This window comes from Oncorhynchus nerka, linkage group LG8 (assembly GCF_034236695.1).
Source record: "Oncorhynchus nerka isolate Pitt River linkage group LG8, Oner_Uvic_2.0, whole genome shotgun sequence".
Taxonomy (NCBI): domain Eukaryota; kingdom Metazoa; phylum Chordata; class Actinopteri; order Salmoniformes; family Salmonidae; genus Oncorhynchus; species Oncorhynchus nerka.
In genome coordinates, this window is record NC_088403.1 from 52,514,029 (window position 1) to 52,531,526 (window position 17,498).

General features: G+C 43.2%; 1 protein-coding gene across 2 annotated transcripts in view; it reads right to left on the reverse strand.

Moving 5' to 3' along the window:
• The window catches only part of LOC115133553 (synaptopodin-2-like), a 38,564-nt gene that overhangs the window by 13,972 nt on the left and 7,094 nt on the right, over positions 1-17,498 (reverse strand). For both annotated transcript variants that reach the window (XM_029666918.2, XM_029666914.2), the window contains exons 2-3: positions 2,618-2,769; positions 497-1,296 (exon numbers count right to left, since the gene is read on the reverse strand). In XM_029666918.2, coding sequence (XP_029522778.2) covers positions 497-1,296; positions 2,618-2,769 — 952 coding nt within the window. The remainder of the gene's footprint in view (positions 1-496; positions 1,297-2,617; positions 2,770-17,498) is intronic.

Here is a 17,498-nt window from a genome sequence, read left to right on the forward strand (position 1 = left end):
GCATTTTGTAGAAAAAGGTATAATAAACAAATATTATGAGAATGATTTATTCTTATCCCCCATCTCTCTCTCTCTCTTTCTTTCTCCTCTATATCAATCTATCTTTTATTTAGCTCTATCTCACATCTTTCTTTATCTTTCTCCTGATACAGTAAATTGCCACAATCCTGCCTTCTGTGATCTTGGATACTACTAGTATAATTCAGCCTTGAACTGGACGTCTCTGCTTCAATCCAAACAAAACCCCTCCCAAGTAAGAGAGATTGTCTACTATTTTGGGGGGCACATTTTAGCGTGCAACAGAGCACCGGGCTAAGGAATGCACACATGCCATCCAGAGTTGCGTTAACAAATGAAGTTCACAGCAGTGCTATGTCAGTCTGCTATTAGGTCTGAGTCAGTGCACCCTATAAGACAACACTAATTTGACACTCATACACAAAGGATGACTCGTGGCAGTGAGATAAGTGGAAGGGAAAAGGTATGGGGTACTCACTGGCGTGCTTGGCCCGGTGCTTGTTAGGTTTCTCAAGGTCCTTCTCTGAATCTGAGTCTCGCTCCGCTGTTGGTTCCGCCCCCTCTGTGGGAATTCCAAAGGAGACGGTGAAGGAGGCGGGAGCTCCCTGGCTTTTCCCTCCTCCTTCCTCCCCAGGGGCTTCACCAACACTTCCACTGGCCCCATAGACGACTACCCCTTCTACCAGGCGAGGAGAGCCCCTCCCGGCTGCTGGGTGCTGCAGGGTGACCTCCACCTGGCCCAGCAGAGAGGGGGAGCTCAGCACCACTCCATGCTGACTCAGAGGCTCCCTAGCTGGGCCAGGGACGTAGAGCGAGTGGGTGGTGGTGTGAAGGAGGGCCTCGTTCTTGAGGGCCTCTCTCGCCTGAATCTCCCCCTCTATTCCAAGAGCACTCCCCAGGGAGGTGCAGACGGGATCCTCCAGGGTGTGTTCGGCGAGGGACAACTGTAGCTCCACCATTGCCCCAGGGGAGAAGCTCCCCCCCTGGGGTCCCTCTCGACCTTTGTCCCCTCCTCCTCTGGGGAACTGGCACTCCTCAGGCGCAGGTACGCAGAGCTGGGTGCGGACCAGATGGATCCCTCCGGGGGCCTCCGTGTCACTCTCAGTCTCCCCATAGTAGGCCTCGTCCTGGGAATCAGCGATGTAGAGCTCCCTGGGGGGTTGGGACCTGCCAGGGGACAGGATGTGGAGGGTGGTGCTTTCCAAAGCCTCACCAGAGGACTCCCTTGTGCCAAAGTAGGTCTCTGAATGAAAATCCTCAGGGGATAGGGTGTGCCATCTGTATGAAATAGTTGAATGAAAATTGTTTAAAAAAAACTTAGCCAAGTGTTGAAACTGAGCATACTGTGTTAATATGTCTTATCTGGGGACTGGCATAGAACATCTAATTACAAAACTATAGTGTTTTTGATCTCATAATTTGATTGCCTGGATTTCCAATATGCAATATCGTTGAATATTGTGCTGCGCACCCGTGCACTTGCCCTTTGTGTTAACTAAATCTCTCTCATCAACCACTGGCCCTCAAGTGGTCACCTTAATCAAGCAAACTCAATCTCCGTCCCTCATGTTACTTGACTGGAGTGAAACACTGAAGTGGAAAGTAATCACATTTCAATTGGGCCCCACTTAATTTCCCCTTTTAGTGTCATAGAGGAAAACAGAATGTCATTCTGTGACTACAGTTATTACATTGGAGTCATTTGGAGCCTAGCAACCAAAGGGGAAGGGGATGAGAGATGAAAAATGTTAAAATTGGCATAATCTCGACACCCAGAACCAAATCTTGAGTGTGAACTGGTCTGTGTTTAGTCTGTCACCAGAGACTTAAAGTGGCATGGTTAAAGTCCTACAATTGCTTTTCACCCATCTAGTCTGTTGACGTCAGAGTGCTATGCATGATGGGGAAATAAGACGGCTAGCCACTAGAGTAACACGATCCACTTGCAAAGGGACTGTGTGCCTGCCGGGTGATCTAAATGATGCCTTAAATATGGGCAATGGCACCAATATCCCATGGCACACCAGATGTGTGATGCAGCTGTTAAACAGTTACTCAGTGGGCTTGTTGAGCGGGCAGCTGGTTCGTCAGCAGCCAAGCCACTCAAAGGTCAACGCACTTGCCAATAAAGCCACTCTGTCTGTCCGCCCACCATATTCCAGGCCACTCAACCAAGTACAAGGGCAGGTCATTAACAGCATGCTGTCTAAAGGCACATACACTGGTGATTTGTTGTGTTGAACATGCCTTGTAGTACATGGCCCAGTTAATAGGACCAAGCAGTAGGTTTTGAGAGCATTGAGTCGGGGATGGTTAAACCTTGGTAAACCGGTAGCACCCAGGGTTGGGGTCGATTTGAATTCTAGTCAATTCAAGAAGTAAGCTGAAATTCCAATTCAGTAATTGGGAAAAAAAAGAGCATATCTTTCAAATTCAAATCACTTCCTGAATTCACTTTCTTCAATTCAAATTGACCCCAACCCTGGTAGCACCCCGATGTTGAAATGATGATGATCTTGACTTCTCCCATTAAAAAAAATTGATTGAGAAACAATGTTGTAGTTAATAGTAAAAAAAAAAATCCAGCTTTCGACGTTACCTTTTGACCAGTAGTTGCAGGCAGTCGACGGAGGCGTCAATGAGAGCATTTGCTTTTGGGAGGGAAAGCTCCCCGCAGGGTTCTCCATTCAGCGACACCACCTCGTCCCCCTCGCAGATCCCGGCCAGGGACGCATGACCGCCCTCTTCCACCTATGGGAAGACAAAACAGTGGTGAGTCACAATGACAACAATGCCTCACAATATATATATATATATATTTCCTTCACCTGGCACTACAACAATTACTCAGGTTACGGTATTTACTGTAACGAAGTTGGTTTTGGTGAACCACTGTTGCGTGATGAGTAACATTTCCTGAGATCGGAAGACTTGATCATCTAGCTCTAGGCATTAACTTGGTGAGCTATCTCAAGATGCCCAGGTTCAAACTCTACGTGACTGTAGGTCACATTTTCAATTGGACATCTACTTGGATAAAAGACAGAATACCTTCCCCATGCTTCTCTTGGACTATGAGGACAGCCATTCAAAAGCTTTGAGTATATGTTTAATCAAGTGGGTATCGGGTCCCTGGTCATTGGCAAGACTTAAGATGATGTTAGTGATGTGTCAAGCCTAGACATTTAGCTCTGGGAGCCAACTTGAGTCTTTGGGTCTCAGACAAGGTTACTCTTCAGCAAAGCTCAGCCAAAGTCTTCTGTTTCACTTGCAGTGAGGAGTCCAAAGTTAAATAAGGTCTTTATTGATACGAGTCCAAATGCTACAAATGTGTACCAGTACAGTACCTCCATTTAGATATCATTGACTTAGATGATGGCACAACAATACCTTACAATACTAATCCACGCCATACATTTTCAGAGCAACTGCTGACAAAAAGGTCAACATAGGAAATCACCACTGTATTCACATGTTAACCCAATGCTCCCATTGGCTACTATATTCAAATGCCAGTGTAACCAGCCAGTGTGGACAATCCTGACAGGTCATCTCTCCAAATGTGACATCAGAGCGCACAGTGCCCACCAGTGAACATACCACAACAGGTGGTCGTCGTGTGATCCAACAATGCAAATTGCTGCTTCGTTCAGAGCCGTAACCCAGACGTTCAGAATAGCCAAGCAGCAGGGGGTGTTTAAGTGCAGGAGTTACCACTGACCTTCTCTGGCACTTTGGGTGACAGTGGTAGTGTATCTACAGCTCCAAACCACCTCAACTCCATCACTCATTCATCAGTTGAGGTACAATAGCTGAACTAATAGGGAAATATATGAACTCAGCTGACATTGATACTTATTTCATTTAATATAACTGTGTCACTTGTGTACTGTTGGCACAGTGATATTATGTTACTGTACTTATTGAAATGACATTTACTGATCTCTAGAATGTTAAGAGCAAGATTGCAAAATATGAGAAGTAAAATGTGGTGGATACATTTCGAACATGCTCAATGCATTGTAGATTAATATAACATACTACTGCAATAACCCTTCACTTTATAAAGCTGTAGTAAATCAACTATAAATAGATTGCATCTAGTAAAGGAACTATACAACTACCACTGTGATGAAACTATATAGAGTGAAACACATGTAAATACTCTATGTGGTTATTAGTGAAATTAGTATGATTTGGAAAAGTGTAAAGGTGCAATGTGTGATTTTTGGACTTTTTAATGAATGATATACGTATACAAGAATATACCTTTTATAAATGCCTCATAAGCTTAGTTTAACTGTCGTACACCATTAGAACCCGAAGTATTTATTATATTGTTTGTAAACAAGACTGGTGCAGCAGTCTAAGGCACTGCATCGCAGTGCTAGCTGTGTAACTACAGATCCTGGTTCGATTCCAGGCTGTGTTGCAGCCGGCCGCGACTGAGATCCATGACGTGGAGCACAATTGGCCCAGCGTCGTCCGGGTTAGGGGAGGGTTTGGCTGGCCGGGATGTCCTTGTCCCATCGCGCTCTAGCGACTCCTGTGGCTGGTCGCGTGTAGTGCACGCTGACACCGTCGCTAGGTGTACGGTGTTTCCTCCGACACATTGGTGCGACTGGCTTCTGGGTTAAGCAGGCATTGTGGCAAGAAGCAGTGTGGCTTGGCGGGGTCGTGTTTCGGAGGACGCACGACTCTTGACCTTCGCCTCTCCCGAGTCCGTACGGCAGTTGCAGCGATGGGACAAGACTAACTACGAATTGGATATCACAAAATTGGGGAGAAAAAGGGGGGTACATTTTTTTATGTTTTTAAATGTAATTATTAACAAAGACTGTATAGCTTTAACCCTTTACACTCGTACCCACTCGTACACGCCTACATTTGAACGCAGTGGCTGCAGTAACATGTTATAAATTACGTCAAAGCTCTGGCTCTATGCTTCAAATCGCTGTATTGGTTTTGACCGACAGACGTTCTGAATTTGAGCACGGCACACGACAAGAAGTTGCCCCCATCCCGCCCACTAATTGATGCCCACTTGACCCAGATTACGATTTATAATAGGCTATTTATAATGGACCGTAAACAACAACAGTAATTGTCTGATGGCGGGGATGCAGGGTTGTGTTCCAAACAAAAGTACAAGTGTGTTTGCTCTAGTTCCTCAACGGCAGAGCTAGGAGAGCTCAAAAAGGAACCTTCTTTGAGTTATAAAAGTGCATTGAAATTACGTAGGAACTGTGCACCCTATTGAGAGTCTGTGGCCACTTGGAGAAACCAGTTAGTCCTCTCACTTAAAACCTTGTCATTTTTTTGTCTTACGTTGCACCTACCCCACATTTTCCAGGAATATTCTTATCGTGTTACTGAATGTATCCAGAGTATTTTCAGATGTTGTTATCAACAAATGCAGCAAAAAGTACAGTAAATGTAAAATGCTAAATTAAATCAACAGTGTAATGTTTGGATTCAGTCTTGTGTCAGGTGAACTGTTGTCCTCAACTTTGGTCTAATAATTTCCCCATAGTCTCCAAACTGTTCCCTTTCAGTCGCTACAATGCCTATGCTTTTCATATACAGTGTCTTGCGAAAGTATTCGGCCCCCTTGAACTTTGCGACCTTTTGCCACATTTCAGGCTTCAAACAAAGATATAAAACTGTATTTTTTTGTGAAGAATCAACAACAAGTGGGACACAATCATGAAGTGGAACGACATTTATTGGATATTTCAAACTTTTTTAACAAATCAAAAACTGAAAAATTGGGCGTGCAAAATTATAAAATTATAATTAAATTCTCCATTAAACCTGAAACCACTGTGTCAGTAATTGGTTATTGCACAAATTACAAGAATTGTAGTTTAATTCATTTTATTTAACCTTTATTTAACTAGGCAAGTCCAGTTAAGAACAAATTCTTATTTACAATTATTTACAAATCCTAACCCGGACAAAGCTGGGCCAATTGTACGCCGCCCTATGGGACTCCCAATCTGTAGTGACATACTTGTGTGTCCCCTGCGTGTGCTCCCTCTGCTGTACCCTGAAGTCCAAAATATCGAAAATTGAAGTGTGTCTAGGGTGTCAGGTAAGGAAGAGATGATATGATCTTTAACTAGCCTCTCAAAGCACTTCAGGATGACAGAAGTGAGTGATAGTCATTTAGTTCAGTTACCTTTTGCTTTCTTGGGTAGAGGAACAGTGGTCGACATCTTGAAGCAAGTGGGGACAACAGACTGGGACAGGGTGGCTGGAATAGGGCGGATCACAATTTGGATCAGTGACGTCAGGGGATGGTTTGGCCGGGGTAGGCTGTCATTGTAAATACGAATTTGTTCATTAAATTATTCAACAGAATTCTTGCAACCAACAGAATATTATTTATATGGGAAATACAATCACCAGAGTTCTGCAGGTTTTTTCTGCGAAGAGGCAGAATCATTAGATCATTGGTTTGGTACTGTCCATAAGTAGCTTGTTTTTGGTCACAAGTCCAGGAATGGCTAAAGAATTGCATTATTTACCTGGAGCTAACCCTGCAGATAGCATTACTGGGTGATCTGAAAAGTCATAGTCAAATCGCTCAATAATATAGTCATATTTTTAGCAAAATATTTATTTTCAATTTACAATTGTAGAAACTATGAGAATGGAAAGGCTCAGAGCTTTTGTGAAACATCACAGCACAATTGAAAAATATATGGCAAATATGGATGGTGTTAAGAGAGAGATGGGAAGGGTTTAAATGGGACTAAAAACAACAAGATAACCAATGTAAAACATACTATGCCCGTAAAACGTATATAGGTTAGGAACCTTTTTGAAAGAGTACAGTTTGAACGATATTTTACAAATGGAAATCAAACCGGATGGACATAAAATGTATATAGTATGTACATGTATAGGCTGTAAATACAGCATTGTTGTTCACTAGTTTGCTCCAATTGGGGGAGGGGTGGTAAGGGTTTGAGGGTATAAAGGAAATATACTAATCCCCAAAAATAGTGTGTGTGTGTGTGTGTAATATATATATATATATATACACACACACACACGTCTTGACCAAACCCCCTGTCTGCCACGAACAGGGGGTTTGGTCAAGACGTTTACACAGATCAGACACGGACAAAGTTGGATTAGCTCGGTTTCAAGAGTGTTTATTTAAATAACAACCGTCTTCTGGGCTCCAGGGTCTTGCTGTATCCTGGGGGAAACAAAACTGAGCTCCCTCCGTTACCTCTGGGACTGAGCATGACTATACAGGAGTAACCTCTCTTCCCCCGGAGCTGCCCTTCTGGCAGCTTTATGGGACTCGTCCAGCTGGTGAGCGATCAGCCCCAATTAGTCCTGGCCGGAGAGCCCGTCGAGACCTGGCACGTCCAGTAGAGGGAGCCATTGCCTCGTGATATAGACTCCATCTGTCACCAGGCCTCAACGAGTCTCCCCCTGGTGGCTGACCTGCTGTACGCCACTATATATATATTTGCAATAAATATATATTGGGGATTGGAAGTGATGCAGACAACTACATTGATGGAAGCTATAATCTATCTGCAATATTAAAGCTGATCTCCCCCCTATTTAAAAAAATAAAATAAAAAGTTCATAATTGACTTGCCTAGTTAAAAAAAAACATTTAAAAACAAAAGGGAGATTGAATATGTCCGTAAACACTCCAGCCAGCTGGTCTGCTCATGCTCTGAGGGTTGAGGCTGTATGCTGTCTGGGCCGGCAACCTTGCGTGGGTTAACACGCCACGGAGAAGGAGAGTGCACTGTCCTTGGTAGCGGGCCACGTCGGTGACACTGTGTTATCCTCAAAGCGGGCGAAGAAGGTGTTTTAGCTTGTCCGGAAGCAAGACGTCGGTGTCCACAATGTGGCTGGTTTTCACTTTTTACAGTTTCTGGTTTGGGTAGGTTTTAATAGTCACAGTGGGTACAACATCTCCTATACACTTCCTGATGAATTCAAGTCACTGTATCAGTGTATTCGTCGATGTTATTCTCAGAGGCTACTCGGAACATATCCCAGTCCGCGTGATCAATACAATCTTGAAGCATGGATTCCGATTGGTCAGACCAGCATTGAATAGACCTTAGCATGGGTACTTAATGTTTGAGTTTCTGCCTTCAGGAAGGGAAGAGCAAAATGTTGTGATCAGATTTACTCGAAGGGAGGGCGGGGGGAGGGGCTTGTAGGCATTTCAAAAAGTTAAGTAGCAGTGGTCCAATGTTTTCCCAGCCTGAGTACTAGAGTCAATGTGTTGGTAGAACTTCGGTAGCATTTTCCTCAGAGTTGATTTGTTAAAATCCCCAGCTACAATAAATGCAGCATCAGAATATGTGGTTTCCAGTTTACATGAAGTCTAGTGTAGTTCTTTGAGGGCCTTCGTGGTATCGGCTTGAGGGGGAATATACACTGCTGTGACTATAACCGAAGTGAATTCTCTTGGGAGTTAATACGGTCTGCATTTGATTGTGAGGTATTCTAGGTTGGTAGAACGAAAGGACTTGAGTTTCCGCATGTTATCACAATCACACCATGAGTACTTAATCATGGAACATACACCCCCACATTTCTTCTTCTTGGAGTGTTCTTTATTCCTGTCTGCGCGATGTCCCGAGAACCCAGCTGGCTGTATATACTGGGACAGTATATCACGAGAGAGCCATGTTTCCATCTAAAGTTCTGCACCCATATGCATAAAGTCTGAGTAGGACCACTGATCTAGGATCAGTTTAGTATTTTAGATAATAATGAATAAGATGACATGGACTGGAGACCGAAGGAGGCTGGTGGGAGGAGCTATAGTAAAATGGGCTCATTGTAATGTATGGAATGGATTAAATGAAATGGAGTCAAATGTGCTTTCCATAAGATTGTGTTTGATACCTTTCCATTTATTCCATTCCAGCCATTATAATGAGCCTGTCCTTCTATAGCTCCTCCCACCAGCCTCCTCTGCTGGAGATGCTTCATGCATACAGTTTTATTCCATCAACGGGAATAATGTTTTCACAAATATAGTATGATAGATAGTATAGATGTTTATACATGATCACGTCTGCGTATTTTACACCATGTTGTCTCTACTTCCTTAAGTACAGAATTGGGCCTTTATTAAAAAATTGCTTCTAAAGGACAAATCTTGGCGTTGATCACACCAGAGAATTACAACAAACTACATTTTTTTACACTTTAATGTTCCTCCACTACCCCTAATGACAACCACATGAGCAGCCTTAACTTTCTGTCTCTACCTCATGCATCTTTCATTACTTGCAAATAGCCTTTTCAGTTTTGAAACTTTTGTAGGCTTTTTTAATGGTCTTCTATGGGCAAAAACGTAGCGAAATGGTCTTCATCGCAAAAACGTCATAAAAGTCCATTCATCCACAAACACAAAATATAATTGTACGTATCTTATTTGACCTGATTTTCATTAATTTGATGATATATATTGAAGCCCATGCAAAAGATCAGGAAGTAAGATGCAGGAACGCATCACTTGCATGGCGTATAGGCCTTGTTGTTGTCACTCACTCTGCTTGTAACCCTGGCCCAGAATTTAATGTGCTGCCTCTCCTACGTTGTTTTGAGCCCCCTCATTCTAGCCAACTGCCTCTGTCGGAGTTCATTAAACCAGTCCCCATTCTAGCCAACATAGTATCAACATGACTCACATATGTATACCGTACAATAATTATAATATACGGTACTTCTACACAAATACCATTTCCATCACACTTAGTATCAAACAAGTCTGGGCATGAAGCTAAGAGTTTAACACTTCTAAAAAGGAAACAACCTGACAACCTGTGATAAATACGAGATCTCGCTATATATACAGATATGTTTTATGGGTTTATTTTATGAGCTGGCACCCTCTGCAGGTTGGAAATAACCGGATGCATCCTGTTTTAAGGGGAAATGGAAAGAGCCTGTGACGCGACTTCTGCTTTTGGACTTTAACAAGGTGACATCTTAACTCCTCCTCCAACATTAATCGATTGGTTGATCAGTGCGGAAGAGAATCTCCACCCACAGTCATTTTTTCTCGTCAGGACCAGAAAGAAAAACGCTTCCTCAGGTGTTTCTTTTACGGCTGCTTCATTAGGTTAATGAGCTGGTAACCATCTGATAAAACACTGCGACTCCAGCCTGAGTTTTAGGAGCCATCTGTGTGCAAACGGCCATATATGGAGAACTCCTGTGAGCCTGTGTTTGGACTCGTACCTCTCTATGGGAGGAAAGTCTGTCTGGACCACCACAGCACCACTCCTTTCCCCTCCTGAGCCATAGTGATACACACATAATGTCAGACAATATTCTAGACCGGACTGAGTTGCCACTGTTAAATTTCAGTCTTGGGTTGCTTATAATAGGTTCCTCCGGTTACTGTATATGCTGCGTTTGAATTGTTATTTTTCATCTGTTTCTATTTTGCTCTTGGTATGGAAAGATCAACAAAGGAAACACCCCGATGCTTTTTATCATTCATAAAGGTGTGAGAGGTTTGAATCGGTCGTTCAGATTACAGTGCAGCGTTCAACACAATCTCGCGTAGTTACAATGTGGTATTTACCATACATAAAGATTTTTACCAGTCAGACATTTTATATTGTCATCTGTAGGGCCAAAATTAGACAATTCATGCTCGTGCCATGCCTGACTGCGCCTTTCCCAAATGTCCTACTTTTTAGTGTCTTAAACGCAACACAAAATCACAAGACTGTGCATTGAACACACAGCTTCATGCAGTTCCATGCAGCTTTAAGCAATTATGTTTTCAAATCTCAGGCAAACATTTTCTAGCTGTCTTACAGGTAGCGCTGGCTACTCATGGAATGGCAACTGACTGTCACTGCCTCTATATACTGTATTTAAAGGTGCACTCAGTAACTTTGAGTTCGTCAGTGGTAACCTGAGGTACTACAAACGCATTCAGCCCACAGACAACAACAAAAAGATAACACAATAAATAAAATAACACAAAGCTGTGCGTTTGTTTTATGCATTAATTGAATTGATAAGGCAGTGCATACTGTTTAAAACAAAATCACTCAACTTGATATCAAGGTTTTCATTTTCGTCCTCACAGGAAGGGACAAGCACTGATTGCCCACCACAATGAAATCCTGCAGTCACCACTTGTGATTGGACAGAGCCATTTGTCTCCTGCTATAACTCTACGACTGCGAGGGATGCATGAGAAAGGGATATTTAATAGTATAGCATCTTAATCAAGCGCATGTGGTCCACCATTAGGACTAATGCACAAGTAACAAAAGGCCGCTATATTCACAGGGCTGGTTTCCCGGACACAGATTAGGACTAGTCCTGGACTAATAGGATATTTCAATGGAGACTCTCTAGTGAGCATGCTTTTTAGTCTAGAAAACCGGCCCAAAGAAGAGTTAAGACTGCTCTCACCCAGGAGCGATATTCCCCAAAATATGGGAAATTACTTTACTGCCCTCTTTTGAAATGACTTCAGCACTCCTCCCTGTAATGACATTGCTATTTACGCAAAGGGAATCCAAAGTCTTTATTTGAAGGAAACATTTATTCTAGTCGTCAGACAACAGGGTTGACTTGATTCGCAGTGACATATCTCAGTAATTGGAAGGCCAAAATAGCCCTATCCATACACTTGCTACCATCTGTGCAGACTACATAGGAAGGTAACCTGAGGGTGATTGTCCGCCTGTCTGGATTCTGCTTGGACACAGAAACAGGACAACATACTTATCTCATAGGATTTAACCATGTTGGAGTAGCATCACTGGCACTTTCAAATGAGCTGTAGCGCAAACTGAATCCCATTTAGCTATATTTTTATATTGTCATAGCAATCCAAGGTCCGTAATTAGCCTTCATGGATGAATTCCCAGGGCGTTTTTCATCTCATGCAATTTCCCATGCCTGCCTGTCTGTCAAGTGATATAATTTCAAGGGGCTGTAGAAATCAAAGGACTCAGTTTGCCACAACTCCCTGCAATGTGGCAGGAAATGCCACGTGACAGTGATTAATCAACATCACCATGAGAGATAGGGAAAGGGAAACCGCAAGTTCGTTTGGTATGGTGCAAGTGTTGTAGTGTTTCATTGTATGATTAATTCAGTAGCTAAACCCAACCTGAAAGTATTTTTTGGTCTCTTTACCCTCTTATCGGAGATTGGTCTTTTCCTTGGAGTTTACGTTCCCCTCTGTATCATAGGAGGCTGGTAGGGGGGGGAGCTATAGGAGGATGAGCTCATTGTAATGGCTGGAATGGAATTAATGGAACGGAGTCGAACGTGGTTTCCATATGTTTGATTCCGTTACGATGATTCCATTTCCAGACATTACAATGAGCCCATCCTCCTATAGCTCCTCCCACCAGCCTCCACTACTCTGTATGTATTTGGACAGTAAAGCTAAAATTGTACATTTGGCTCTATACGCCAGCATTTTTATTTGATATCAAATGTTTCGTGAGGTGACAGCACAGAATGTCACCGATCATTTGAGGGTATTTTTATTCACATCTCAGGTGATGAACAAACAAACTGTGAGAGCCACGCACAGACTTGCGCTTTGAAGTCTGTGATAAATAATACTTTCCTAAGGTTAGGTTTAGAATAAAGGTTAGGGTAAGGCTAAAGGTTAGGATTAGGGGAGCAGAAGTCAGAATGGTACCGGAGGGGATGGCTGCCATTTTACGTGCTCCTAACCAACTGCAATTTTGTTAGGTTTTCTTTGCAACTTATTTTTTAACTTATTTTGTACATAATGTTGCTGCTACCATCTCTTATGACCAAAAATAACTTCTGGACATCAGAACAGCAATTACTCACCTCAAACTGTAAGAATATTTTTTAATTTTTTTACGAGTCTGACGTGAAGGATATACTGCTTTCTCGGGAACAGGCCCAAATCCCCATCAATTGCGTGAAAAAAAAGATGGATAAAAAGGGGGCGGAAGTCAGGCTGCCTTCTGAGAATCGTAGAAAAGTAAGTAAAGAAGCTACATCTGGTAAGACGTGGGGCGGGGGAGTGTCCATTTGTCAATAACAGCTGGTTTGTAGTTTCATTTAAGTGATTGCCTATCCAATATGCTCTGTCTATGGGGCCAAATTGCACTCCCCAAGGCTTCCAGCAGATGTCAACAGTCTTTAGAAAGTTGTTTGAGGCTTCTATTGCGGAAGGGTGTCGAATAAGAGCTGTTTCAACAAGTGGACAGGTTCCTTCTTTTTCCTCTGTAATGAAGACCAATCAGTTGTTTACTTTGGAATAGTGAACTAAACGTGCGGAAGGGTGTCGAATAAGAGCTGTTTCAACAAGTGGACTAGGCTGAAGCCAATCAGTTGTTTACTGCGTGGTCACGCCGGTGCGCCGTTCCTTCTTTTTCCTCTGTAATGAATACGCTATTATTATAAAAAGACCCTAAGGATTGATTGTAAACATCGCGCATTGTGCCTTTGGAATAGTGAACTAAACGCGAACAAAACAGAGGTATTTGGACATAAATATGGACGTGGGAGTCCTGGGAGTGCAATACGACGAAGATCAGCAAAGGTAAGTGAAGATTTATAATGCTATTTATGACTTTTGTTGACTCCACAATTTGGCGGGGGGAACTGTATGGCTTGCTTAACCTGTTGCTTCTACTCGGGACGCTTGCGTCCCAACTAGAGCTCTGGAAATGCAAATGCGCTACGCTAAATGCTAATAGTATTAGTTAAAACTCAAAAAATCATTAAAATACACATGCAGGGTATCGAATTAAAGCTACACTCGTTGTGAATCCAGGCAACAAGTCAGATTTTTAAAATGCTTTTCGGCGAAAGCATGAGAAGCTATTATCTGATAGCATGTAACACCCAAAAAGACCCACAGGGGACGTAAACAAAATAATTAGCATTTCGGCGTTACACAAACCGCACAATAAAATAGAAAACATTCATTACCTTTCACCATCTTCTTTGTTGGCACTCCTAGATGTCCCATAAACACTATTTGGGTCTTTATTTCGATTAAATCGGTCCATATAAAGCCTAGATATCGTTATATGTAGACTGTGTGATAAACGAAAAAAAACATCGTTTCAAAACGTAACGTCATTTTTTAAATTCAAAAAGTCGACGATAAACTTTCACAAAACACTTCGAAATACGTTTGTAATGCAACTTTAGGTATTAGTAAACGTTAATAAGCGATAAAATTCATCAGGAGGCGATGTAAAGATCATTAGCTGTCCGTCTGGAAAAATGTCCGGCTAGAAACTCAACGAAAATATCCGGTCCTAGACCATAGGAGATACGGTGCCCTGCATGTGTTTGACCAAGAAAAAACTCTAAGGGAAATGACAAGACTCTAGACACCGTGTGGAAGCTGTAGGTACTGCAACCTCAGTCAATTAATTGTGGTTCACCTTTATCAATGGGTTCAAGTAGCGCATGGATATATTTTCCCATTTTCAGTGATCAGTTTTTCCTGTGCTTTTCGATGTAAATGCCGTTCTGGTAAAGCCACAGCAGTGATTTAACCAGTTTTATAAACGTCTGAGTGTTTTCTATCCACACAGACTAAGCAAATGCATATACTATATTCCTGGCATGAGTAGCAGGGCGCTGAAATGTTGCGCGATTTTTAACAGAATGTTCAAAAAAGTAGAGGGTCGACTTAAGAGGTTAAGTTCATCTTTAATTCTATGGAAAACATGTATCTTTCATCAAAGTTTATGATGAGTATTTCTGTTATTTGATGTGGCTCTCTGCCATTTCTCCAGATGTTTTGGAGGCATTTCTGAACATGGCGCAAATGTAAACTGAGGTTTTTGGATATAAATATGAACTTGATCGAACAAAACATACATGTATTGTGTAACATTGAGTCCTGGGACTGTCATCTGATGAAGATCGTCAAAGGTTAGTGATTCATTTGATCTATATTTCTGCTTTTTGTGACACCTCCTCTTTGGTTGGAAAATGGCTGAATGCTTTCTGTGACTAGTTGCTGACCTAACATAATGATATGTACTGCTTTTGCCGGAAAGCCTTTTTGAAATCGGACACGGTGGTTGGATTAACGAGAAGTGTATCTTTAAAATGGTGTAAAATACTTGTATGGTTGAGGAATTTTAATTATGAGATTTCTGTTGTTTTGAATTTGGCGCCTGAAATTTCACTGGCTGTTGGCGAGTTGGGACTCTAGCGTCCCGAACGATCCCAGAGAGGTTAAAGAAGTCTTAGGGTATTGCTCGCCTAAGGTAGAGTACCTTAAGTTAAGCTGTAGACCACACTATCTACCAAGAGAGTTCTAATCTATATTATTTGTAGCCGTCTATTTACAGTACCACTCCAAACCGATGCTGGCACTAAGACCGCAATCAACCAGCTGTATAAAGCCATAAGGAAACAAGAAAATGCACATCCAGAAGCGGCGCTCCTAGTGGCCGGGGACTTTAATGCAGGCAATCTTAAATCCGTTTGACCTCATTTCTACCAGCATGTCACGTGCAGCCAGAGGGACAAAAACTCTTGACCACCTTTACTCCACACCCATAGATGCATACAAAAATCTGTTTACAAGCAGGAAGTACCAGTGACTCGCTCAATACAGAACTGGTCAGATGACGCGGATGCTACGCTACAAGACTGTTTTGCTAGCACAGACTGGAATATGTTCCGGGATTCATCCACTGACATTGAGGAGTATACCACTCATCGGCATCATCAATAAGTGCTTCGACGACGTCGTCCCCACAGTGACCGTACGTACATATCCCAACCAGAAGCCATGGAGTAGAGGCAACATCCGCATCGAGCTAATGGCTAAAGTTGCCGCTTTCAAGGAGCGGGACACTAATCCGGACGCTTATAAGAAATCCCCCTATGCCCTCAGACGAACCATCAAACAGGCAAAAACGTCAATACGGGATTAAGATTGAATCCTACTACATCGGCTCTGAGGCTCATCGGATGTGGCAGGGCTTGAAAACTATTACGGACTACAAAGGGAAACCTAGCCGCGAGCTGCCCAGTGATGCGAGCCTACCAGACGAGCTAAATGCCTTTTTATGCTCGCTTTGAGGCAAGCAACACTGAAGCATGCATGAGAGCACCAGCTGTTTCACATGACTGTGTGATAACGCTCTCGGTAGGGGGTGTGAGGAAGACCTTTAAAACAGGTCAACATTCACAAACCCGCAGGGCCAGACGGGTTACCATGACGTGTACTCAAAGCATGTGTGGACAACCTGACAAGTGTCTTCACTAACATTTTCAACCTCTCCCTGACCGAGTCTGTAATACCTACATGTTTCAAGCAGACCACCATAATACCTGTGCTCAAGGAAGTGAAGGTAACCTGCCTACATGATTACAACCCCGTAGCACTCACGTCGGTAGCCATGAAGTGCTTTGAAAGACTGGCTCACATCAACAGCATCATCCCAGATACCCTAGACCCACTCAAATTCGCACACCACCACAACAGATCCACAGATGACGCAATCTCAATCGCACTCCATACTGCCCTTTCCCACCTGGACAAAAGCAACAACTATGTGAGAATGCTGTTCATTGGCTACAACTCAGAGTTCAACATCCTCCGTGCCCACAAAGCTCATCATAAAACTAAAGGACCCTGGGACTAAACAACTCCCTCTGCAACTGGATCCTGGACTTCCTGACGGGCCGACCCCAGGTGGTAAGGGTAGGCAACAATACGTCTGCCACACCTATCCTCAACACAGGGTCCCCTCAGGAATGTGTTATTAGTCCCCTCCAGTACTCCCTGTTCACTCATTACTGCATGGCCAAACAACTCCACCATCATTGAGTTTTCTGATGATACAACAGTGGTAGGCCTGATCACCGACAACGATGAGACAGCCTATAGGGAGGAGGTCAGACACCTGGCAGTGTGGTGCCAGGACAACAACCAGTCACTTAACTTGAGCAAGACAAAAGGACCTGATTGTGGACTACAGGAAAAGGCGGGCCGAACAGGCCCCAATTAACATCGATGGGGCTGTAGTGGAGTGGGTCGAGAGTTTCCAGTTCCTTGGTGTCCACATCACCAACGAACTATCATGGTCCAAACACACCAAGACAGTCGAGAAGAGGGCACGAGAACACCTTTTCCCCCTCAGGAGACTGAAAAGATTTGGCATGGGTCCCCAGATCCTCAAAGATCTACAGCTGCACCATCGAGAGTATCCTGACCGGTTCCATCACCGCCTGGTATGGCAACTGCTTGACATCTGACCGTAAGGCGCTACAGAGGATAGTGTATACAGCCCAGTACATCACTGGGGCCAAGCTTCCTGCCATCCAGAACCTATATACTAAGCGGTGTCAGAGACGATCCCCAAAATTGTCAAAGAAAACAGTCACCCAAGTTATAGACTGTTCTCTTTGCTACCGCACAGCAAGTACGGTACTGGAGCGCCAAGTCTAGGACCAAAAGTATCCTTAACAGCTTC